The sequence below is a fragment of the Schistocerca piceifrons genome, chromosome 3, assembly GCF_021461385.2.
Source record: "Schistocerca piceifrons isolate TAMUIC-IGC-003096 chromosome 3, iqSchPice1.1, whole genome shotgun sequence".
Taxonomy (NCBI): Eukaryota; Metazoa; Arthropoda; class Insecta; order Orthoptera; family Acrididae; genus Schistocerca; species Schistocerca piceifrons.
This window is the reverse complement of record NC_060140.1, coordinates 374,044,439-374,071,884: the sequence shown is the minus strand read 5'-3', so window position 1 is coordinate 374,071,884 and position 27,446 is coordinate 374,044,439. Positions and strand designations below refer to the sequence as shown.

General features: G+C 38.0%; 1 protein-coding gene across 3 annotated transcripts in view; it reads right to left on the bottom strand.

Moving 5' to 3' along the window:
- Positions 1–306: 306 nt before the first annotated feature.
- LOC124790124 (protein disulfide-isomerase TMX3) overlaps positions 307–27,446 on the bottom strand; it is a 196,703-nt gene continuing 169,563 nt past the window's right edge. For all 3 annotated transcript variants that reach the window (XM_047257695.1, XM_047257696.1, XM_047257697.1), the window contains 2 exons: positions 22,386–22,578; positions 307–1,360 (listed from right to left, as the gene is read on the bottom strand). In XM_047257695.1, the coding sequence (XP_047113651.1) occupies positions 1,335–1,360; positions 22,386–22,578 (219 nt within the window). In that variant the 3' untranslated portion in view covers positions 307–1,334. The remainder of the gene's footprint in view (positions 1,361–22,385; positions 22,579–27,446) is intronic.

Sequence of the window (27,446 nt, the reverse complement as noted above, 5' to 3'; positions counted from 1 at the left end):
TATGACAGTGATATTTAAATTAATGTAGAGATTGTTATGTTACTGGAGCTTTAATTCACACTGTAAAATGTGATGTAGAACTTCATTTTACAGCAGCTAATTGCCCTGTTTTTAAGCTTAGTTGTATCAAATGGTCAAACTAATAATTCTAGAACCACCATCTCTTTTCATTACAGTTTGGAAATGAAATGGAAATGTGCAGTTATTATAGCTCATCAAGGTTAAATTCATATATGAATTAGGTGTGTGTGTGTGTGTGTGTGTGTGTGTGTGTTTGTTGGGCAGTTGTTTGTAAATAACAATCACAATGATTCATATGTTTATTATTCTTGAAATAGACATTTTTAGTTTTGTGAAAAAGTTCACTGATATCCTAGGTACTTCTACAATGGAACATTACAGCTCCATTCACAGAGTAACCATGTCAATGTTTTAAAACCTCGAATCATTCTGGCATCTCATTATGATTATTGTTCCCCATCATGTATTTCAGTTTCAGATGCATGCTTTATCTTCCATTGACTTTACCTTCATCAAAACAAGTTTTCAATCTTATACTAACACAGGTTGCTGTTAGAGATCTTCATTGTTTAAAATAATCACAGGAAAACAATTCCATGTCATCTTTTTACATGGCATAGATATCATTACACACACAAACTATGAATCGTTAACCACATTCAAAGATTCTCTCTGTTACAGCTCTCTTCTTCAGAAGAGGGAGTAAAAACAGTCTCACAGTAGTCAAATGTTTCACCATAACAGTCAAGGGACTAGAATAATATACTTATATTAAAACTGAAACATGTTTGATTGTGATTATTATGCCATATTGTCAACGGGGAATAAGTGACTGACTAATTACCTTCTTATTTTTGTGTGACAATCACAAAGAACTATTGGAAAACCCAGTTTCCGGTTTCAACTAGCAATGGACATCATCAATTTGTCTAAATGAAAACTGCAGCAAGAGCTGATTTAAGGTTTCCATTCTTTTGTCAACATAAGTACAAGCTACAGTAGAAAAATTTACTGTTGTCTACTCTAGTTTGACAATGCAAGAGGAACATTATCCTACTGGTTGCAGCAGTGTGTATTTAGACAGAGTAATAATAAACACTCGTTGGTTGAAACCAGAACTACATTTTGAAAAGTTTTGTGATTTGTCACAAGAAAATAAGAGCAGTTTATGATGACGATGATTACGATTAATGTATTATATCACTAGCCCAATGTAATACACCGATCAAAGCACCAATCGATGTCACTGCACTAGTACTGAAGGGATTCCCTCTGACAGCATGTATGTTCAATGTCGATAACAACTGATTTCTTCATTCTTTCTTTTCGTGGGTTATATCTGTGAACAGAAAAGCATTACTGAATTAAAATACCATAAACATCCTGAACATTATAAAACATCTACAAATTAATATATACTCTGTGTGTGTGTGTGTGTGTGTGTGTGTGTGTGTGTGTGTGCGCGCGCGCGCGTGCGAGTGCGTGTGCGTGCTGTAATGGAACTGGTTGGTGCTCCTATCTCTCACCCTTATTGTAGAACACAATACACACATTAAATTTGTAACACAATCCAAAGTAATCAAAATTGTAAAGCCAAAAATCTAATTTACTCTTATACATTTTCATGTATAGAACTAACATATACCATTGACACAAGATTTAGTTCCAATTTAACTTTAAAATTATAATCCTTTTTGTATAACTAGTTCTGAAAACATGTCACTTTGATTACATATGAAAATCTCTGGATATAAAATTGATGTTTTTTACCATTTCTGAACTGCAACCTTTTATATCTTGGTACTGCTTTATGTGGTGCGTTTGTAAAGCAGCAGTCAGAAACAATTAATTCTGAAATGGTGTAAGTTGTTAGAAGATGTCATTAGAGAAAAGGAGTAGGGAGTTGTTAATGATGTGAGATTATTTAATCTGTGACAAGAAGCTGAAAGAACAAAAGTTTATAGTTTTTGAAAATCCAACATCTGTAACTGGTTATTCATAGTGCATATGTTAAAAATAAAAACCTTACCTCCAGTATGCACAGAATCAACCTCAGCAGATTTCTGAGGAACAACAATGAAGGTATGGAAATTCATAAGCTCAGTAATTGGGGTAAATCATCATTCTTATTGCAAAATTCATTTTAGATTCAACCTTTCCCTAAAGATAAAATTTATAATTTGTGCAATAATAACAAAGTTTTCTGATGAAATTTAGTTTACGATGGGAGGTCATAATCCGAGTGCTCTTGTCCCGGGTAAATTAAAAGACCAAGATTTTGATACTGTTGTTAATTTATGTTTTGCAGATTATTAAGGAAAATTATATGTCAATTTCTATGGAAAGCAGAGCTAATGAAATTACAGATGGACTGATACTCCAATGCAACAACCAATAATAATCTCCAGATTGAACTTCAGGTATATGGACATGCGAGTACAGTATTTTTGTTACTGTTGTGTGGAAGTGTACGAACAATGATGAGCACTGAATGAAGATCTAAAGCAGAAATGGGTGTATGTGTGAAGTTAACACACTTGGGAAACAGCACCAAAATAATTAAATGAGCAAACAAAGTTTAACTGAATGGAAAGGAGATTGTCAATTATAGAAAATGGGAGGTTGTCAATTATACAAAATGTATTAGTAAGACTGGAACAATTTTTTGAAAATCTTGAGATCCAAAATCAAAAGATGAGGCATGCTTTAAAAACAATAGGACAAGACATAAAAACATTATGCAATACTTAGGACCATACTACACAACATTCACATACTTGCATCAAGAAGTAAAAGCAATACTTTGCGAAATCCAGGAAACTGAAAACACCACCTGTAACTGTAGCACCTACCAAAACAAAAATTAATATCCAGGACAATTTGGCTCACTTACAAACTTTAAAAAACAGTGATGAGGAAAAAGACAAAAATGAGATTCTTGGAATAGAAACGCTAACAGTAGGCAGAAACAAAGTAATAGTTTATTCAGAGAATGTTGAAGACAAAGTCAAATACCTAAGTGAACAAAACCCACTCCTGAAGTTAATGAAGTGGAAGATTTTAATGGTTTGGGTTAAATGGTTCATGATAATGAAGAGGTAATTGTTTGCATTGTTTGAAAGATGATTTTGTAGTTGGAAAGAGTGAAAAGAATTTAATTGTTGTTGGTTTCATTTATCATGAAATGAAATGTGTTAATGCTGAAAATAATGAACTACTACCTGAACTGTCAAGGCCAAATAAACTTTGATGATTTTGTAGTCAGCTACTACTTAACTAGTGGACAATTTATCAAAACAAATTTTGTGATCAGTTTAGAAACAGTTGAGTACATGTTTGTATTACTCTGCAAGTAATTAAATGTTTAAAACACCATCTAATCTTGATGCAGAATTTTATAATTTGGACTTGTCATCCATAAAAATTCCATAATTGTTTCAGCCCACACCATTATGGAGCCACCACTAACTTCCACAGTGCCTTGTTGACAACTTGTGACATTGGGACTCGTCTGATCAGGCCACTGTTTCCCAGTCGACTAGCGTCCAACCAAAAATAATCATGAGCCCAGGGGAGGTGCTTCAATCTATGTCACGCTGTTAGCGTAGACTGTCTGCCACCATAGTCCATCGACTCCAAATTTTGCCACACACTCGTACATACATCGTACGACCTGCATTGATTTCTGTGGTTATTTCACAGCGTTGCTTGTCTGTTAGCACAGACAACTCTACACAAATGCTGCTGCTCTTGGGTGTTAAGTGAAGGCTATTGGCCACTGCATTGCCCATGATGAGACAACACTGGAATGTGGTGTTCTTGGCACACTATTGACATGGTGGATCTTGGAATATTGAATTCCCTAACAATTTCTGAAATGGAATGTCCCATGCATTTAGCTTTAACTACCATTCCATGTTCAAAATCTTAATTCCCTTTGTGTGGCCATACTCAAGTTGGACACCATTTCACATGAATCACCAGAGTGCAAATGACAGCTCTGCCAAGGCACTGCCCTTTTATACCTTGCATATGTGATACTACTGCCATCTGTATACGTGCATATCACTATCCCATGACTTTTGTCACAACAGTGTATAGAGGAAAGGCTGAGTTGCAGACAGACAACAAAAAGACAGATATACATTTGAGATTTTGGCCAAAAAGCCTTCTTCTGAAGAAGAAAACAGACACATTCACAGAAGCACAACATTCACACACTGAATATAGCCAACTGGATCTGCTGAAAGGATATATGTGGATACATGGGAGTGGGAGTAAGAGTGGGAGTGAGGGTGGGTGTGGGAAGTGGGGATAAGGAAAAGGCTGGGACTGGGAAAGGCAGAGGGAGGGCCGAAGCAGGGATAGCATGGAAGGGGTGGGGAAAGGTGTAGTGCCTGCTTGTGGGAGCATGTAGGGGCATGCTGGGGACAGGGTAGGGCTGCTAGGTGCTGCCAGGGGTCTGAATGGAGGGGTGGAAAGAGAGAGAAGCAGGTGAGGGGCAAAAAGGGGTGCATTGGTGGAATAAAAAGATGTGTAGTGCAGGAGTGGGAGCAAGAAAGGAAATAGGTGGGTGAAGGACACACACTGGAAGGTTAAGGTCAGAGGGGTTGTGGGAGATGTAGGATGTATCGCAGGGAGAGCTCGTGTTCAATTCGGAAAAGCTGGTGGTGGTAAGGAAGATTCAGATGGCACATGCTGTGAAGCAGTCACTCAAGTTAAGTACATCATGTTGGCCAGTATATTCAGCATGGTTCAGCTGTCCCTTGGTCACAGTTTGTCAGTGGCTATTCATGCAGACAGACAACTTGTTGATTGTCAAGCCCAGTAAGACTGATTTATAACTGGTTCATGTGTGCAACAGGACAGATCTCTTGCCCCTCACACTCGTCACATGCACGGACACGATGATGAAAGAAAACAGCCATGACCAGTGATCATTACTATTGTGATTTCTCTAAATCACCACTGGTGAATGCCATGGTGGTTCCTTTGAAAAAGTAACATTTATTATTCTGCTCTATTGCTGTATCTGTAGCTTTCAATTTGTTTGCTGACCTTGTTTGTAATTCATTAGCAAAGTAAAGTTGTGTGACATGTTGGTTGAGAGATCTCTTGGGGATTGGTGTGGCTGGCCAATTGGAAAGGTTTACTATCTTTACACCAAAAGTAGCTATCTTTCAACAAATGTGAGTCGTCTGAAGTGTATCCATTGAGTGGAGGTGACTGGGCTGATTGCATCTGGAGCTGAGCCATGTTTGCATAGCTACGGATGACAAATGAAAAAGAAAAAGAAAAGAGTGTTCCTGAAGAGGGACAGCAGCCTTTCCAGTAGTTGCAGGGGCAACAGTCTGGATGCTTGATTGATCTGGCCTTGTAACTTTAATCAAAACGACTTTGCTGCGCTAGTACTGCAAACGGCTGAAAGCAAGGGGAAACTACAGTCATAATTTTTCCTGAGAGCATGCAGATTTACTGTATGGTTACATCATGATTGCATTCTCTTGGGTAAAATATTCCGGAGGTAAAATAGTCCCCAATTTGGATCTCTGGGCGGGGACTACTGTAATCTAATTAACTGTCGGAGCTAAAGTTTATCTCATGCGAAAAGTACAATGCCCACTGTAAAGAGTTAAGGTAACTTCATTATGTTGCCAGAAAATGTGTTTAATTTATTTAATTATGAATATTTTCTTTTATGATAAATAATGGATTCGTTTGAAATGTTAAATGTTGTATATTTATATGTATTTATTTATATGTATCTTTGGAGTTTATTAAGGTCAGTAGACCAAAGAATCTGCAATGCAGGAATGTCTGCAACTTCCGGGCACACGCTGGCTTGCCCGCTACTCCTTTGTCGGTATTGGAGGGAGATGGACGTGTTTATGTGACCAGTACAGTATAATGCATTTAGAGTATCAATGTTCATAGTGAAAATGTTGTAGTTACTAAACAAAAAGTACGAATAAATATAATTTTAGCTGAAAGTATTTTGGATCCGGTAGTGTTTATTTCAAACAAGAAGAAAACCCAGGCCATGCTTGTTGGAGTAATTATTTTTGCAAACAAAACTTCGAAAACCCCTAGACAAACGAGATCTGCAGTGTGTAATCTTTCAGCAGCTACTAATAAATAAGTCTTGCTGAAATTGTGCTGGAACTACTCGTATTATTTTCAATTACAAACACGTGGTGCGAATGTGGTCCTAACACAAAATACCGCGTAAGATTCCACAATCATTCAGTTATCAAGAAACGAGATAGGTAACAACCAGTACAATATGGTGGCGTCGTCCGGGATTGTTGAAAATGTTACCAAAATAAACTACCACCGAGATTGCGAAGAAAACGACAGAATTCGTACATCCTGGATGCAAATGTTCAAGGAAGTCGTATGCTGATACCTTCAAGACAAAGGAAGTCGTATGCTGATACCTTCAAGACAAAGGAAGTCGTATGCTGATATCTTCAAGACAAAGGAAGTCGTATGCTGATACCTTCAAGACAAAGGAAGTCGTATGCTGATACCTTCAAGACAAAGGAAGTCGTATGCTGATACCTTCAAGACAAAGGAAGTCGAATGCTGATACTTCAAGACAACGGAATGCAGTTACTGGAGCAAGAATAACGGTGAAATAAGTCAAGAAAGAAGAAAAAAGTGTAAAGTGTTGTGCAACAAAAAAACAATATTTATATAAGTGTAGTGTTTCAGTGTTGTGAATTCCATCATGCACCAATCAACAAAGAAGACGTTATAAGCTAAGAAAACCAGTAAACTTTGAATAAGATAGTTTAGTACCCTTTAGAAAAGACAAATTTGTTGTGTTTTGTTTATTCCTGTGTAAAAAGATGACTATTGTGAAAGAGGAAAGTATTGACGACGGTGTCGCCAACGCTAGTACAGATGTAAATTTATCATACGAAAGTGAATGCAACAGTAATAGTCCGAATCCTGTAGACAAAGTTGAAACTCGTACGGAAAGACAGAATGAAGTTAAAGACATGTTATCAAAAATAATGAATTATATGGAAGGAAAATTTAAGGCAATTGATGACACTAACAGACAAAATTGACAGTGGTTAGGAAATATTAAAGACAGACTCGATGCTAATGAGATTCGTTTGGATCAAATGGAGCAAAACAACGCTGCTTAGTTAGACCAGACTCTTAAGCTCATGAGTGATAAATTTGAAAAACCGTTCAAAGAATATGAAAAGAAAAATGACGATCACTTTCAAAAAGTAGAAGCAAAAATTTTCAGTTTGAGTCGTAATATGGTTAAGATCACAGGTAGCGTCAATTATGTCGGGAGAAAAGTTAAAAATGTAGATGCAAAAGTAAAAAATCTGACAACTGAAGTTAGTACAGGTAGAGAGAAATCCATAATGTGTTTAAAGTTGTGCATTCAGATATCAAACATGTAGAAGAAACAGTATCTGATCGTATTTCTCTTGTAGACGATAAAATTGTTAAAGTAGAAAGCAAATTTGAACAAAAGATACGAATTCTTACTGAAAGTAGATGTAAATAATCAGATAAGCAAAAATCAAGTCAAGAGTTTAGAAAATAGTATTAATGACATCACTAAGAAACTTGAAAGTGTTAGTAGCAATGTGGTCACCAATAGTTTGCCGAACAATATTGGCACTTTGTGGTGCAATATTCCAGTAAAAAACTTTTCAGATGAGAGCAGTATCTATCCGGTAGATTTCCTGCAGCATTGCAAAGATAATTTTTTTCCAAATATGAATGATAATTTGAAAATTAAATTTGTAAAAAGATTTCTAGAAGGTGAAGCATTGTCATGGACTAATCATTATTGTACGGAGGGAATGGCTTTTGCAGAGTTTGAGGAGAGGTTCTTAAGTAAATTCTGGTCAGAGACAGAACAAGCAAGAATAAAAAGCGAATTCTTGAGTGGACCTGTTTATAAACATGAATATGGTAGCATGAAGCAATTTTGCAGAAATCGGTTAAGGAAACTCACTCACCTAAGCAAACCTTTTGATGAACTCACTCAAATTGATGCACTTAAAAGGAGGATACCGTGTGAACTACAGTGGGAGTTGGCTTATGGTCCAGATGACACAATTGATCAGTTTTTGAAATATGTTGACAAACTAGACAGAATTATTGAGAAAACGGGTAAACCACCACATCATAGTCAAAACCATTTTCAAAAGACAGGGCATACAAATTGGGGAAACACACAACATGATAAAAAGGAACCACACAGTTTTGGAAGTAGTGATTCTCATCAGAGAAATCACCAGTACAACTTCAAGGGATCACAAGGACACAATTTCCATTACAAGGGTCAACATGGAAATAGTCATAATCAATTTGGTAACAGGCACTTTGGAAATAAACCAAAGGAGTGGAATAGTCATAATGGTATGGGAAGAACTGAACAGGAGTTAAAAAACTGAATAGGGCTCCATTGGCGGTCCGCAAGGTAGGAGCTACTTATACACAAATGGAAGGGGCCAACCCAAACTGTCAAACTAAACAGAAAGATACCAGTGACATAATGAGTAGTTATTTTAAAGAGAAGTGTTATCCCATTAATGTAGTATCTGTTACAAATAATATATGTCATACAAATAAACCAGAAACAAAAGGTAACTTATTTAAAGGCACTGATTGCTTAGAAAACTGTGAAGAATTAAACTTAGATTCATTCTATGAGTGGGCTGAGAGGGGCACCTTGCTGGAAAATAGTTGTTCAAATGATCAAAGTGTATTAGGAATTAGTGAACTTATGGAAGAGTCTGGTGGGCTAGGAATGAAAAGAGCACCTAGTAAGGATGATTTAAATGTGTATCTGCATACTGAAGGTAAGAGTGCAGAGGATAAAGATGATAATTTGTGTGATGTTGATTGGGAAGAAAAGGAGATTGAGGATAGTAGTGAAGATAGATGTTTTATTGGTGTAAGTGAGGAGTCGGAAGCTTTAGGGATTACTAATATAAAAGAGGACAGTAATGAAATAAGCAAGGTACACATGAACACAGTTGACAATATGAATGATAAGGATGCCAGAATTTTAGCCAATGAGTTATTTGATCTTGATACATGTAAGAAAAATGAGAAGGAATTGACAGCAGGTAATCTTAACAGCATTAGGGGAGTAGATGATGAAGTGTCAGATAGTGAGCAATTTTCGTTTAACTTATGGGTTAATAGTAGTGCCATTAAGGATGATGAAAATTTCAGAAAGGTAACACTTGATATATGTGAAACTTTGTATCCAGAATGGTGGCATAGAATTAAGTATCACATTGCACAAGTGTTAAGAGATAAATATAAAGGAAAGACACACATTAGCACAAATGAATGTAGTTGGATTAATGAAATATTCAGGCATAGTAATCAGGCCAAAGAAAATGTAATTAGGGTAATAACAGCATATAACTCTGGTAGTAATGATACAGGTAAGGATACTGGAAAGGGATATGGATTCAGTGAAATTGAAGATGACTTATTACATGAGAATATTAATAAAAAATTTGACTTTGATGTAAGCAGTCCGTTTATTGATGTGCAGATAGGATCATGGAAAGGAAAGTGTTTAGTGGACACAGGAAGTCAAGTATCTGGGATATCAGAATCATTACGTAAAAAACTGAAAACTAATAAGGATTATGTTGAGTTACTTGTGGTAGGAATTAAAATAAGAGGTGCTACTGGGAAGCACAGTAAATCAATAAGGAGTCAGGCTTTTATTACTTTTGAAATTGAAGGAGCATCATGGTCACATGGGTGTCTCGTCATTCCTGATCTCACAGAGGATTTTATCCTAGGCATGTCTTGGATAACAAACGTAAGTGCAGCATTTGATTGAGCAGGGCAGAAATTAATGATGACTCTACCAACTACGAAACTCCTTCAATCAAATGTGTTTTGTATGAATAAGACTGTGAACAGTATTGAATTTACAAAAGAAGGTAAGTACGTTGAAAGCCATGTCACAGATTTTGATACAAATGAGATAGAGTTTGAAAAGTTGGTAAATGAAAAAGTAGCCGAAGCTAGAGAACTAACTGAGAACCAAAAACAAGATTTGAAATTATTTTTGTGGGAATATAGTGATGTATTTAGCAATATACCAGGTAAAGTAATTGGATACCAATGTACTTTACAGTTGAAGCCATATGAACCTTTCTTTACAAAACCGTACAGTATTCCAATCTCGAAAAGGGTAGCAGTGAAGAAAGAATTGCAAAAGATGGAAGTGTGTGAAATCATTGAGAGGAGTATAAGCCCTTATAATAATCTCTTAGTCACTGTAAATAAACCTAATGGACAAGTCAGATTAGTACTAGATTCCAGACAGTTAAACAAATGTTTATACAGAGAAACTGAGCACCCAGAGAACATCGATGAGTTGTTATATAAATTTAAAAATATCCAAATTATGTCAAGCCTTGACCTAACTTCAGGTTTTCATCAAGTACCTCTTGCAATTAGTTCTAGAAAGTACACTGCTTTCTTATACAATGGGAGATGTTACCAGTATTGTGTAGTGCCTTTCGGATTAAACTCATCAGTTGCCGAATTTATAAGGGCACTAGACTATGTACTTGGCCAAGAAGTTGTGTCAGAATTAACAATTTATGTAGACGATATATTAGTTTCAAATCAAAGTTGGGAGGATCATTTGAAGTTATTGAAAAAGGTGTGTGAGAAACTCAGAAGAGGTGGTATGACATTAAAACTGGAAAAATGTAAATTTGGTGTGTCAGAACTCAAATTTTTAGATCATGTCATTACTAAGGAAAGGATAAGTGCAGATCCTGAGAAAATAAAATCTATCGTAAACTTTCCATCTCCTAGAAACCGAAAACAATTAAAGTCTTTCTATGGACTCTGTGGATTCTATCGAAAATATGTAAATGGACAATGCCTTAATGTAACATGTTTAAGCAACTTACTTAGAAAAAATGCTACATGGAATTGGTCTGAAGAGTGCCAGGAAGCATTTGATAAAATTAAGAATGAACTTTGTAAGAACACAGACCAGATTTTAGTTTGCCATTTTGTCTCCACACTGACAGTAGTGATTATGGACTAGGAGCAGAACTATTTCAGGAGAAAGTTGTGAATGGAAAAAATCTTCATTGTACCATTGCATTTGCCAGCAGAATGTTACTTAAACATGAGAGAACGTACACTGTCACAGAAAAAGAATTACTCGCAGTACATCGGGCGTTTACAAAATTTAAACATACCTGTTAGGACACAAGATAAAAGTCTATTCAGACCACAAAGCTTTAACCCTTTGTTGCCTGACGGTACTTAAAAGTACCAGTAAGTTTTGACTCTAATTATTTTCTCGTGGTGCAGTTTCGTGATCTGAGAGCCCGTCGGTACGTAACAGTAACTCTGCTCTACTGTTTCATAGATGTTATTGTGCAATACATAGACCTCTCTGGCGGTCAGAGCTTGAAATTGTTTTTCGCGCGCTGCTGTGAAAACAGAAGATCGTACGTGCTTGTTTCCATGGTGTTGCCTGAATTTGTGCGCAATTTACTGAAACTTCCGTTGAGTTTTCCATTGTACGTACTTACCTTCTTTGTTTTTTTATAATAGTTTGAAGCATTACGTTACAAGTGAATGAGATGAGTGGAAAATATAAAGCGGACTTATTAGTACCGTCAGGTTGTGCGAACACTTTATTGTAGCAACAATGCGTCACTAATTGTTCTGTTCACTTTTTCTCACACAGAAATCGGTAAATACATTTGCCTGTGGAACAATTAGAACAAACAGGAAAGGTTTGCCAGGGAATTTACCTAAAGAAAAACGTCTAAATCAAATCACAGAGAGTCATCTTTAGACCTAACAGTATTTCAATGGAAGGAAAATAAAGTAGTATATTTTGCGTCAAACTTCCATTGCATTGAACAGAGTGTAGTGACAAGAAAACAGAAAGATGAAACTAGTATGACTATACCATGTCCAGTTATTGTATGTGATTACAATAAAAACATAGGTGGTGTGGATCATGCAGACAGATTACATTCAACTTATGGTCTTGACAAGTGATCAAAGAAATGGTGGTACCGTCTCTTCTGGGGAGCAATAGAAATTGCTTTTGTCAATGCTTGCATCATTTTCAGTTATCTACATGGGGCACTGCCACTGCTGGAATTCAGGTGTGCTGTGGCACTACGGCTAATGAATGAACAGCAAGTGCCAAATCTCAAAAAGAGAAACTCTGGTAAAGATGAAATAACTCTCCCAAAGAGAAGGAAGGATAACTTTTCTGTTCTGAAGGATGTACGTACGTCTTGGTAACCGAGGAAACCATTTTGTAGTGTTCAGTTGTAAATGAGGACGATGCGAAATGTGTGCGAAAAATAAAATTCAGTCAAGACCACATTCACAATGTAGTACATGTAAAGTGTATTTGTGCTGCAATGAGAAAAAGAACTGTTTCCTACAATTTCATGAGGTATCACTAAATATGTGATATGTATATACTGTCAAAAATGTATAGCTAAGTTACTATGTATTGTGAAGTTGCTCTAGAATAAATTTATGCGAAATTAAAAAAAAAAAAATTCAGAAATATCATATTTTGGTTAATTAATTTTCTAATGTAAAAATATTTAATATTTATGTGGAATAACGTACAAGTTATAAAAATTGGAGCATTTTTCTGCGCATGTTGTGATTCTGTATATGGAGTCTGACGGTACTTCTAAGTACCAGGAGAGAAAAAGTTGTGAAAAATAAAATAAAATTTTACAAAAAATCCTACCGTCATTTGAGGCCACAACAGCATAAATTCTGCAAAGAAAATGTTAAAAAGTAAATTTTTTCTTTTGTCAGGAAACAAAGGGTTAAATTACTGCAGGAGTGTAGACTATATCACAGTAGATTAACCAGGTGGGCAATGTTCATGCAACAGTTTGATTACGAAATTGTGTATATTAAGGGATCAGAAAATGTAGTAGCTGATGCTTTATCCAGGTTACCAGTAGGAGGAGATCAGGAAATGTTTGATCAAGAGGAAGAAAAGGAATTTAAAATAAGATACATGAAGGGAATCCAAGATGAAAAGCTCATAAGGACACTTTGCAATAACAGCAGGAGGGGACAGAATAATGATCCTAATTGGAAATTGGTTAAGGACTGTTTAGGCAAAAGAGGGTATGATAAACTTGACAAGTACTATAAGGTCTTTAAGGGAACACTCTTTAGAAGAACAGATGTGGACTCTGACAATTGGAAGCTATGTTGGCCAGAGTGTGAGGCAGAAAAGTTAATAAAGTACACCCATGAGAGTTATGGTCACTGTGGAATACAGAAATGTGTAAAAAAGTTACAAGAAAATATCTACAGGGTTATTACAAATGATCGAAGCGATTTCACAGCTCTACAATAACTTTATTAATTGAGATATTTTCACAATGCTTTGCACACACATACAAAAACTCAAAAAGTTTTTTTAGGCATTCACAAATGTTCGATATGTGCCCCTTTAGTGATTCGGCAGACATAAAGCCGATAATCAAGTTCCTCCCACACTCGGCGCAGCATGTCCCCATCAATGAGTTCGAAAGCATCGTTGATGCGAGCTCGCAGTTCTGGCACGTTTCTTGGTAGAGGAGGTTTAAACACTGAATCTTTCTCATAACCCCACAGAAAGAAATCGCATGGGGTTAAGTCGGGAGAGCGTGGAGGCCACGACATGAATTGCTGATTATGATCTCCACCACGACCGATCCATCGGTTTTCCAATCTCCTGTTTAAGAAATGCCGAACATCATGATGGAAGTGCGGTGGAGCACCATCCTGTTGAAAGATGAAGTCGGCGCTGTCGGTCTCCAGTTGTGGCATGAGCCAATTTTCCAGCATGTCCAGATACACGTGTCCTGTAACGTTTTTTTCGCAGAAGAAAAAGGGGCCGTAAACTTTAAACCGTGAGATTGCACAAAACACGTTAACGTTTGGTGAATTCCGAATTTGCTGCACGAATGCCTGAGGATTCTCTACCGCCCATATTCGCACATTGTGTCTGTTCACTTCACCATTAAGAAAAAATGTTGCTTCATGACTGAAAACAAGTTTCGCACTGAACGCATCCTCTTCCATGAGCTGTTGCAACCGCGCCGAAAATTCAAAGCGTTTGACTTTGTCATCGGGTATCAGGGCTTGTAGCAATTGCAAACGGTAAGGCTTCTGCTTTAGCCTTTTCCGTAAGATTTTCCAAACCGTCGGCTGTGGTACGTTTAGCTCCCTGCTTGCTTTATTCGTCGACTTCCGCGGGCTATGTGTGAAACTTGCCCGCACGCGTTCAACTGTTTCTTCGCTCACTGCAGGCTGACCCGTTGATTTCCCCTTACAGAGGCATCCAGAAGCTTTAAACTGCGCATACCATCGCCAAATGGAGTTAGCAGTTGGTGTATCTTTGTTGAACTTCGTCCTGAAGTGTCGTTGCACTGTTATGACTGACTGATGTGAGTGCATTTCAAGCACGACATACGCTTTCTCGGCTCCTGTCGCCATTTTGTCTCACTGCGCTCTCGAGCGCTCTGGCGACAGAAACCTGAAGTGCGGCTTCAGCTGAACAAAACTTTATGAGTTTTTCTACGTATCTGTAGTGTGTCGTGGCCATGTGTCAATGAATGGAGCTACAGTGAATTTATGAAATCGCTTCAATCATTTGTAATAGCCCTGTACTTTTATAACATGGTAAAGAAGGTGAGGAACGAAATATCAACATGTGACAAATGCCAAAGAGTAAAAGTAAGCAACAGAACACGTCAGGGAGAAATGCAGAACATCATTCCAGATAAGCCATTAGATTTAGTAGCTGTAGACTTTTATGGTCCTTTACCTAAAAGCAAAGGTGGCCATTGTTTTATATTCATCATGGTTGATGTATTTTCCAAACTAATTAAACTTAATTCTGTGCAAAAAGCTACAAGTAAAGAGATCATTACAAAGAGAGAGATTACTTCAAGAGTGTAGGGAAACCTAAAGCTATACTATCTGATAATGGTTCACAATTTGTTAAAAAAAAACTGGAAAGCGTTCATGGAAAAAACTTACACAAAACATATCCTGATATCCGTGTACAACCCATCTTTCAAACCCAGCAGCTTTCACATCCCGCAACTACCCTCCCGACCTGGTACACAAGCAAATAACCAGAGCCACTTCCTCGTCCCCTCAAACCCAGAATCCCCCACAGAAGAACCACAAAAGTGCCCCACTTGTGACAGGATACTTTCCGGGACTGGACCAGACTCTGAATGTGGCTCTCCAGCAGGGATACGACTTCCTCAAATCCTGCCCTGAAATGAGATCCATCCTTCATGAAATCCTCCCCACTCCGCCAAGAGTGTCTTTCCGCCGTCCACCTAACCTTCGTAACCTGTTAGTTCATCCCTATGAAATCCCCAAACCACCTTCCCTACCCTCTGGCTCCTATCCTTGTAACCGCCCCCGATGCAAAACCTGTCCCATGCACCCTCCCACCACCACCTACTCCAGTCCTGTAACCCGGAAGGTGTACACGATCAGAGGCAGAGCCACGTGTGAAAGCACCCATGTGATTTACCAACTGACCTGCCTACACTGTGATGCATTCTATGTGGGAATGACCAGCAACAAACTGTCCATTCGCATGAATGGACACAGGCAGACAGTGTTTGTTGGTAATGAGGATCACCCTGTGGCTAAACATGCCTTGGTGCACAGCCAGCACATCTTGGCACAGTGTTACACCGTCCGGGTTATCTGGATACTTCCCACCAACACCAACCTATCCGAACTCTTGAGATGGGAACTTGCCCTTCAGTATATCCTCTCTTCTCGTCATCCGCCAGGCCTCAATCTCCGCTAATTTCAAGTTGCCGCCACTCATACCTCACCTGTCTTTCAACAACTTCTTTGCCTCTACACTTCTGCCTCGACTGACATCTCTGCCCAAACTCTTTGTCTTTAAATATGTCTGCTTGTGTCTGCATGTGTGGATGGATATGTGCGTGTGTGCGAGTGTATACCTGTCCTTTTTTCCCCCTAAGGTAAGTCTTTCCGCTCCCGGGATTGGAATGACTCCTTACCCTCTCCCTTAAAACCCACTTCCTTTCGTCTTCCCCTCTCCTTCCCTCTTTCCTGATGAGGCAACAGTTTGTTGCGAAAGCTTGAATTTTGTGTGTATGTTTGTGTGTCTATCGACCTGCCAGCGCTTTTGTTCGGTAAGTCACCTCATCTTTGTTTTTATATATAATTTTTCCCACGTGGAATGTTTCCTTCCATTATATTGAAACCCAGCAGAAAGGTACATGAGAGAAATAGGGAAACTTTGTAGGACGTATTGTAGTCACAAACACCCTAGTTGGTCCGACCATGTAAACAACTTCGAGGATATCATGAACAGCTTGCAGCATAGCTCCACTGGGTTTTCACCATATGAAATTATGTTTCATCTCAAACCAGCAAATCTTATTTCTGAATTAATAGACTTTCCACAATGTAGCTTAATATCAATGAAAGAATGTGAAGAGATTGTAAAGAAAACCATGAAGAAACTAGGTGAAGCTAGGAAAAACAGACATGATAGGAAAATAAAGGCTACCACATTCAGAGTAGGTGACCATGTCTTAGTGAAATCCCATGAACGATTAAAGTTACTAACAGCAGAACTCAAGAAGTTCTTTGACATTTACATTGGGCCATTTGAGATTATTGAGAACCCCCACCCAAATGCGTACCGATTAGTATATCCCAAGTCGAGAAAGCTGTTTAGTCTTAGGAATGTTGTTTCTTTGAAGCCGTATATTGAGAAAAGAGCAAACTGAGCCTACAAACATGCCTTTACCTGGAAAGAATTTTACTGGAAGAAAAAAAATAAATAAATAAAATGCAGTCACCATACTATGCCGTGTAACATATCTCATGCAAAACGATGTTGTATCTAGACCAATTGTCAAATAATTCTATTATAAGATTAGATTTCATGATTCCTATGTGCTTGTTTAAGTAATTGTACAGTATTTAATGAACTGCAAAATATGTGAACTTGATAAATAAGGGATTTTATTTTACTGATGATGCTAGGAGACAAGACATGTCACCCACCCCCACAGTTTGAGAATAGCAAATCTCATAAATTTTGAAATCTTGTTCATTCACTTAAATAGACCATAATGCTTAAAAAATTGTATAGTTAATAGACTATATTTTCTTGTATATGCAAGTGTGCTTTTGTTTTACATTATGCTCACCATAACTGTTTTTATTCAGCTCTGTTTATAACACAACACAGATACTTAGTTGGCTTATTTTGCCTCTTAATGTTGATATCACATAATTTACAAGGCTCATGAGAGAAAAGTGTTGTTGAATTAAAATACTTTTGCAACCTCATTGATGATATAGAAGTTAGTACTATGTTTGTTCTAATATGAGAAAATGTTTTAACTTTAGTATTATTTTATAGTAAATTTATGGGCAACAAATCGACATACGTATTTATGTAATTTATGTTGTGAGACAAAGGAGGAAGTCAACGGTTGATGAAAGAATAAACAGTTTGCTACAGTTGTGATAAAAAAGATGTATACAAGACAAGACAATGATGCAATCTCAGTATTGGACTGACAAGTGGACCAGGGTACATTTGTAAGTCCTGGTGGGCTATTGTAATGTAATTAACTGTCGGAGATAAAGTTTATCTCATGCGAAAAGTACAATGCCCACTGTAAAGAGTTAAGGTAACTTCATTATGTTGCCAGGAAATGTGTTTAATTTATTTAATTATGAATATTTCTTTTATGATAAATAATGGATTCATTTGAAATGTTAAATGTTGTATATTTATATGTATCTTTGGAGTTTATTAAGGTCAGTAGACCAAAGAATCTGCAATGCAGGAATGTCTGCAACTTCCGGGCACATGTTGGCTTGCCCGCTACTTCTTTGTCGGTATTGGAGGGAGATGGACGTGTTTATGTGACCAGTACAGTATAATGCATTTAGAGTATCAATGTTCATAGTGAAAATGTTGTAGTTACTAAACAAAAAGTACGAATAAATATAATTTTAGCTGAAAGTATTTCGGATCCGGTAGTGTTTATTTCAAACAAGAAGAAAACCCAGGCCATGCTTGTTGGAGTAATTATTTTTGCAAACAAAACTTCGAAAACCCCTAGACAAACGAGATCTGCAGTGTGTAATCTTTCAGCAGCTACTAATAAATAAGTCTTGCTGAAATTGTGCTGGAACTACTCATATTATTCTCAATTACAAACACGTGGTGCGAATGTGGTCATACCACAATATACCGCGTAAGACTCCACAATCATTCAGTTATCAAGAAACGAGATAGGTAACAACCAGTACAATACTCCAGAGGGCGTCGTTATCAGGAGAAACAAAACTGGTGTTCTATGAATTGTAGCATGGAATGTGAGATCCCTTAATCGGGTATGTAGATTAGAAAATTTAAAAAGGAAACTGTATCGGTTAAAGTTAGATGTAGTGGGAATTAGTGAAGTTCAGTGGCAGCAGGAACAAGACTTCTGGTCAGGTGTATACAGGGTTATAAATACAAAATGAAATGGGGGTAATGCAAGAGTAGGTTTAATAATGAATAAAAAAATAGGAGTTCGGATAAGCTACTACAAACAGCATAGTGAATGCATTATTGTTGCCAAGATAGACACGAAGACCACAACTACCACAGTAGTACAAATTTATATGCCAATTAGCTCCGCAGATGAAGAGATTGAAGAAATGTATGAAGTGATAAAAGAAATTATTCAGATAGTTAAGGGAGATGAAAATTTAATAGTCTTGGCGGACTGGAATTCAATAGTAGGGAAAGGAAACGAAGGAAAAGTAGTCGGTGGATATGTACTCTGTGTAATGAATGAAAGAGGAAGCCACCTGGTAGAATTTTGCACAGAACATAACTTAATCATAGCTACCACTAGGTTCAAGAATCATGAAAGGAGGTTTTATATGTGGAAGAGGCCTGGAGACACAGGAAGGTTTCAGATAGAATATATAATGGTAAGACAGAGATTCAGGAACGAGGTTTTAAATTTTAAGACATTTCCAGGGGTAGATGTGGACTCTGACCACATCTATTGGTTATGAACTGTAGATTAAAACTGAAGAAACTGCAAAAAGGTGGGAATTTAAGGAGATGGAACCTGGATAAACTGAGAGAACCAAAGATTGTACAGAGTTTCAGAGAGAGCATTAGGGAACGATTGACAAGAAAGGGGGAAAGAAATAAAGTAGAAGAAGAATGGGTAGCTTCGAGAGATGTAATAGAGAAGGCAGCTGAGGATCAAGTAGGTAAAAAGACGACAGCTAGTAGAAATCCTTGGGTAACAGAAAATATATTGAATATAATTGATGAAAGGATGAAATATAAAATTGCAATAAATGAAGCAGCAAAAAGGAATACAAACATCTCAAAAATGAGATCGACAGGAATTGCAAAATGGCTACACAGGGATGGTTAAAGGACAAATGCAAGGATGTAGAGCCGCATATCACTAGGGGTAAGATAGATACTGCCCACAGGAAAATTAAAGAGACCTTTGCAGAAAAGAGAACCACCTGTATGAATATCAAGAGCAGAGATGGAAAACCAGTCCTAAGCAAAGAAGGGAAAGCAGAAAGGTGGAAGGAGGTGTGTTTGAGGACAACATTATTGAAATGGAAGAGGGCATAGAAGAAGATGTAATGGGAGATATGATACTGTGTGGAGAATCTGACAGAGCACTGAAAGAGCAAAGTCAAAAAAAGGCGCCGGGAGTAGACAACATTCCATTAGAACTACTAATAGCCTTGGGAGAGCCAGCCATGACAAGACTCTACCATCTGGTGAGCAAGATGTTTGAGGTAGATTAAATACCCTCAGAGTTCAAGAAGAATATAATAATTAGAGAAGGAAAGTTGCTACTCACCATACAGTGGAGATGCTGAGTTGCAATAGGCCTGAGACTGCAGACGTGTGTGCAAGTTGTGTTTGCGTGTGTTTGTCTATTGCTGCAAAGGCCTTAATGACCAAAAGCTATAATTTTGTGAACCTTTTTATTGTGCCTATTGCGACTCAACATCTCTGCTATATGGTGAGTAGCAACTTTCCTTCTCTAATATTGTTACATTCCATCCTGGACTTTCCATTGCTTGAGAATACAATAATTCCAATCCCTAAGAAAGCGGGTGTCGACAGGTGTGAAAACTGCCGAACTATCAGTGTAATAAGTCATGGCTGCAAAATACTAACATGAATTCTTTACAGACAAATGGAAAAACTGGTAGAAGCCAACCTCGGGGAAGATCAGTTTGGATTTTGTAGAAATGTTGGGACATGCAGGGCAATACTGACCCTCGACTTATCTTAGAAGATAGATTAAAGAAAGGCAAACCTACGTTTCTGGCATTTGTAGTCATACAGGAAGCTTTTGACAATGTCGAATGGAATACTTTCTTTCAAATTCTGAAGGTTACAGGGGTAAAATACAGGGAGGGAAAAGCTGTTTACAATTTGTACAGAAACCAGATAGCAGTTATAAGAATCGAGGGGCACGAAAGAGAAGCAGTGATTGCAAAGGGAGTGAGACAGAGTTGTAGCCTAACCTCGATGTTATTCAAACTGTATATTGAGCAAGCAGTAAAGGAAACAAAAGAAAAAATTGGAGTAGGAATTAAAATCCACGGAGAAGAAATGAAAACTTTGTGATATACCAACGACATTGTAATTCTGTCAGAGACAGCAAAGGACCAGGAAGAGCAGCTGAACGGAATGGACAGTGTCTTGAATGAAGGATATAAGATGAACGTCAACAAAAGCAAAATGAGGATAATGGAATGTAGTCAAATTAAATCAGGTGATACTGAGGGAATTAGATTAGGAAATGAGACACTTAAAGTTACTTTTTGCTATTTGGGGAGCAAAATAACTGATGATGGTCAAAGAAGAGAGGATTAAAAATGTAGACTGGATCTGGCAAGTAAAGTGTTTCTGAAGAAGAGAAATTTTTTTTAACATTGAGTAGAGATTAAAGTGTTGGGAAGTCTTTTCTGAAAGTATTTGTATGGAGTGTAGCCATGTATGGAAGTGAAACATGGATGATAAACAGTGTAGACAAGAAGAGAATAGAAGCTTTCGTAATGTGGTGCTACTGAAGAATGCTGAAGATTAGAGATGGGCAGATCGTGTAAGTAATGAGGAGCTGCTGAATAGAATTAGGGAGAAGAGGAATTTGTGAAACAACCTAACTAAAAGGAGGGATCGGTTGGTAGGACACGTTCTGAGGCATCAAGGGATTAACAGTTAAGTACTGGAGGGAAGCGTGGAGAATAAAAATCATAGAGGGAGACAAAGAGGTGAATACACTACGCAGATTCAGAGGAATGTAGGCTGCAGTAGGTACTTGGAGATGAAGAATCTTGCACAGGATAGAATAGCATGGAGAGCTGCATCAAACCAGTCTCTGGTCTGAAGACGATGACAACCACCCCATGAAATACTGTGAAGAGTCTTGGAACTTAACATAGGGCACTGTCGTGAAATCTGTCTCTGCTCTCCTTGCTCAGATAATATATGAAAACCGTTAAATATCATAAGGTGAAAGAGGAGGTGGGATGTCATTGGACATTGTCCAGATGCACCAGGTTATGCCAAATGTCTGGCTAACATTTCTTGTGGTTAGGAAATATAACTGACTGCTGTACTGGACTGGGAGTGAGATGAAGCTGACTTGGAGACAACTAAAGAGAGATTTAAATCTAGCAGTGCCTCAAAGTTAACAATGAGGCAGTTCGATATGATTATCACGGGCATACAAATATGATAACGGCAGTTCATGGCTGTTTTCTTTCTTCCATACATTAGGGTTTCTGGTGAACATTTGTCACACATGCTTAATTATCTCCGGTCGTGATACCAATGGCCACGTGAGTTTTTCACAAAGTGCAAACAATCAGTCTCACTAATTTTGTTGCACCCATCAATTGTTCTCCCAATCAGAGCTTTTTACATGTTATATGAAATAAGAACTATGTTGAATCATCACAAGCAATTCACATTTAACAGATTCAAGATCTAAAAATTTAAGTATTGTTTCTTTGTCTGCCATGTTTACTGTCTTTGGTGAACTCTGCTACTGCGCCACTAAGAAATAATGAATAAAGCTTTGAGTCAATCTGTTTGCTAATGAATGACTGCAATGGTAACACAATTGAAACTCTGGCCATACTTACAGAAACCTGCATTATCTAGTGTCTTACCTTATTTTATTTTCATTTAGTATCTCTACGATTATCAGCTAACTGATATGACACTTGCATTAATACTTTATAAATAACAGGTTGTATCATACCTTCTTCTTCTTCATCAGCATCCATGATATCAGCACAACAAATCGAATAACATATTAAACTGAGGAATCCCAAAGGGAGACCAAACAGCACAGCTGTCAGAACAGGATTTCCCTGCCACATTTCTGCTAAAGATGTCCTTGCTTCAAAGTAAGTACGATACATCCTCACAACCAGTGTATTTCCTCCATAAGCCTACAAACAAATAAGTTAATCATTTTTATTCATCACTACAACATTTACTTGAACTACTGACATTCCACAACTTCAAGTAGACATAAGCAATTTATGTACAAAGAAATTCCAGCTCACTAAAGAAAGAAGTTCTGAGAAAGCAGAGGGCTCACCTTTGATCAAGTGGCTAGTGTGGATAGATAGTTTATAGAATTATAAGAATATGATTCTTGGAGAGTGATGTTACAATCATTGCTGTCAATAAAAAGATAAAATTATCTCCAGCCGAAAGGCTGGTTGAAACACTGTAGTGATTTACCAGCCATTGTCCTACTGAACGTGGTAAGCCTTCATTTGAACTGTGAAACATCACATTTTTCACATATACAATTCATACATCAAGAAGTGACAAAATCCTGGGACTGTCCAAGTTTTGAAGCCTTTTGAAATAGCTTACAGCTCTAAACCAAGAAGATTTAATGCTCACAAATTTCAAGATAGTCCAAATTCAACATTTCTGGAAAAACAGAGTGAGATATTTTTCTAGTCCCAGTTATTAAGTATGTAAGGAAATTGCATTTAGTTACAATTCAAAATATCAGCAGCGGTTTTCATAACATTTCTTTCAATCTATGTAAACACAACACTGTATAATGGTTTAACATGCCCAACAGGGGTTGGAAGTTAAAGTATGTAACATGTACTTTCCATGGCAAGTGTCTAAAAATAAGAAAAAAATAAAATAACAGCAATGTTCTTGATGAAAGAGAAACTGAATTTAGGTACAACTGCTCCAACAAGAATCAGTAAACATTCCATTACCACCATCACAGAACTGCAGCATGCTATGATTGAGCCCACTTTTTTTGGAGACAGCCAAACTTGATTTTATGTTTGTAAAGTATCTAAAAAACAAGTCGAGCTGCAATGCATGGCTGAAAAAGCAGTAGAAGCATTTACATTACCATAAAAAAGAGATTTTAGTGATTTTAGTATCACACAACTGCCTCCACCACCACCACCACCACCACCACCACCACCACCACCATCTCGACTATCATGAATCTGATACAATAACCTATCATAAAGAAGGAATATAAAGAAGTATCATACTGAAAATCACATTCAACACAGCACACCTTCTCAGGGCTTTACTATCCAAGCACACAATATTTCCAACACAAAAATTTCAAGACTAGGTCTATACCAACAGGAACTGAGTCACTGTAGATGCCCGAGTCACTGTAGATGACTGGACACTGTAGATGACTGTGTCACTGAAGATGACTGTGTCACTGAAGATGACTGGACTGTGTCACTGAAGATGAATTAATGATTTCCACTTCTTTTTGTGAAGTAAAATACAATAATTTGGATATGACAGGACTAAATTCTGAAAACTTTCTTCGAACGCAGTGGAAGAAAAACTTTACTACGGGTACACAGTGCCAAAGACTTTGGAAAGCATCACTGGTAAGTGAATTCATGGTGTGAATAAGTTATGGAAGGACATGTAATAAATTATTTATGCATTCATGAGTTAATGACTGTACAATAACAAATGAACACAGAGTGACAGTTATACAGTTACAAAGAATATCCTTGAACATATGAACATATTTTAGTGTGGATCCCATACCATCTTAAGCTCATATGTCTACATAACCATGCTCTGAACAACATATGGTCAAATGGCCTACTCTTATGCATATACCTTCTTAATAATTTCAAATTACTACTGTCTGTAACACTCACTTGCATATATTCATTCGTCTAATTTCTGGTAAATTCCTGAGGGATCAAACTGCTGAGGTCAATGGTTCCTAGCTGACACACTACTTAATCTAACTTAAGTTAACTTACACTAAAGACAACACACACATCTTTGCCCGAGTGAGGAATCAAACATCCGACGGGGGGAGCTGTGTGAACCATGACAAGGCGCCTCAGACTGCACAACTACCCCATGCGGCTATTGATTTGTCTATCATTAGTCCCACCATTAAGGAGAATCTTAAAGATGAAGTGAGAGTGAAAGTATAAATTAACTACATGGAATAGCTATTAAAAACTGCATTAAGAATTAACTAATACAAACCACAAATATTTATTAAACTTAAGTTTAATAAAGAAAAATTAATATGAAAGCAGCTAATGTGAACAGCTGCTGCTTCCACAGTTACATCACACAGCTATTACCCTATTATTATCTTAATGCCTGCATGACAACATTGATATTTATCATAAAACTATCTTTAGGCTACTTGTCGGGTGACTAACATAAAACTTCTAATTCTTAAAACTAAATATTCGGATAATTTGCAAAATGTTGATATGTGATTTTTTAAAATTTTCGTTTGAATTTACATGGATTTTCAATTCCTTGTTTTATGTCAGATGGAAATTTATTGAGAACTGTCTCTCCAGACTACAGAACTCCATCATAAACCCTCACGCAAGACGGGAAAGCTGACACAAATTATTTTTCTGTCTTGTAAATACTAAATTACAGTTCTACTGAAAATTATTTTTCTTATCAACAAACACTGTTGAGGAGTAAATGGAAAGTATATGTCAGAATCCTATGATCCTTGAAGAGGCTCTAGAAGATACTTTACACAGTGGTCTTTTGCCTCACTTTTGTTGAGTCGATGCTTTATTTTCTGTAGTTGCTTAGATCTGGACGATATTTCTTCAGGACAATAGTAAGTGAAAGTATGCAGAATAAGCCTGTAACCTTGTCATCAAATCAACACAATGAGTGAGAGGAGGGTGGGAGAAAGAGGGGAGGGAGGAGAGGGAGAGAGAGGGGGGAGAGAGAGAGGGGAGAGAGAGAGGGGAGGGGGAGAGAGGGGGAGGGGGAGAGAGAGAGGGGGAGAGAGGGGGTGGGGGAGAGAGGGGGAGGGGTGAGAAGGGGAGGGGGAGAGAGGGGGAGGGGTGAGAAGGGGAGGGGTGAGAAGGGGAGGGGGAGAGAGGGGGAGGGGTGAGAAGGGAGAGGGGGAGAGAGGGAGAGGGGGAGAGAGGGGAGACGGAGAGGGGAGGGGGAGAGAGAGGGGAGGGGGAGAGAGAGGGGAGGGGGAGAGAGAGGGGAGGGGGAGAGAGAGGGGAGGGGGAGAGAGAGGGGAGGGGGAGAGAGAGGGGAGGGGGAGAGAGAGGGGAGGGGGTGAGAGAGGGGAGGGGGTGAGAGAGGGGAGGGGGGGAGGGAGAGAGAGGGGAGGGGGAGGGGGAGAGGGAGAGACCGGGGGGGGGGGGGGCTATTTACCAGGAGAGGCTCCAAGGGTGAGTTATATGCGGTGACTTCAATATTGATTGTATAAGTGATTGTGCAAGGAAAAGGATGCTGGTAGACCTCCTTAATTCATATAACGTTATGTAAACCATATTCTTTCCAACGAGAGTGCAAGGGAACAGTAGAACAACCATAGACAACATTTTTGTCCATGCCTCATTACTAGAAGGGCATTCCGTTAGCAAAAAGGTGAATGGCTTTTCAGATCATGATGCACACATTTTAACTCCAAAAGATTTTTGTGCTGCAACACATGTTAAATATAGGTATCAACTTTTTAGGAAAGCTGATCCAGTTGCTGTAGAGACCTTTGTAAACCTTATCAAGGAACAAGAGTGGCAAGATGTTTATAGTGCTGATACAGTAGACAATAAATATAATGCTTTCCTCAAGACTTTTCTCGTGCTCTCTGAAAGTTGCTTTCCGTTAGAACGTTCAAAACAGGGTACTAGCACAAACAGGCAGCCTGGGTGGCCGACTAGAGGGATAAGAATATCTTGTAGAACAAAGTGGCAATTATATCAAAACGCTAGAAACAGTCAAAATCTAAATGCAGCAGCCCATTACAAACAGTATTGCAAGGTGCTTAAAAACGTTATTAGGAAGGCAAAAAGTATGTGGTATGCAGATAGAATAGCTAAGTCTCAGGATAAAATTAAAACCATATGGTCAATCGTAAAGGAAGTGGCTGGTCTGCAGAGACAGGTCGAGGATATAGAATCAGTGTGTAGTGGGAATGTCCGTGTTACTGATAAGTCGCATATATGTACAGTATTTAATAATCACTTTCTGAATATAGCAGGTGAACTAAACAGAAACCTAGTCCCAACAGGGAATCATATAGCGCTCTTAGAAAAAAGTGTTTCGAGACTGTTACCTGAAATGCTCCTCCGTGATACTGACAAGAGGGAGATTGAGTTAATAATTAAATCACTAAAGACCAAGAACTCTCATGGATATGACGGAGTGTCTAGCAGAATACTGAAGTATTGTTCTATGTATGTTAGCCCAGTACTTAGCCATATCTGTAACTTTTCCTTTAGGAGTGGTCGGTTTCCTGACCGATTAAAGTACTCGGTAGTGATGCCACTTTATAAAAAGGGAGACATTGATAATGTTGACAATTTTAGACCTATTTCTATGCCATCGGTGTTTGCTAAAGTTATCGAGAAGGTTGTATATACAAGGTTATTGGAGCATTTAAATTCACATAATTTGCTATCAAATGTACAGTTTGGTTTTAGAAATGGTTTAACAACTGAAAATGCTATATTCTCTTTTCTCTGTGAGGTTTTGGACGGATTAAATAAAAGGTTGCGAACGCTAGGTGTTTTCTTTGATTTAACGAAGGCTTTTGACTGTGTTGACCACAAATTATTACTGCAGAAGTTGGACCATTATGGAGTAAGGGGAGTAGCTTACAATTGGTTCGCCTCTTACTTTAAGTACAGAAAGCAGAAGGTAATTTTCCGCAATATTGAGAGTGGTAGTGATATTCAGTCCCAATGGGGCACTGTTAAGTGGGGCGTTCCCCAAGGGTCAGTGCTGGGGCCACTGCTATTTCTTGTTTATATAAATGATATGCCTTCTAGTATTACAG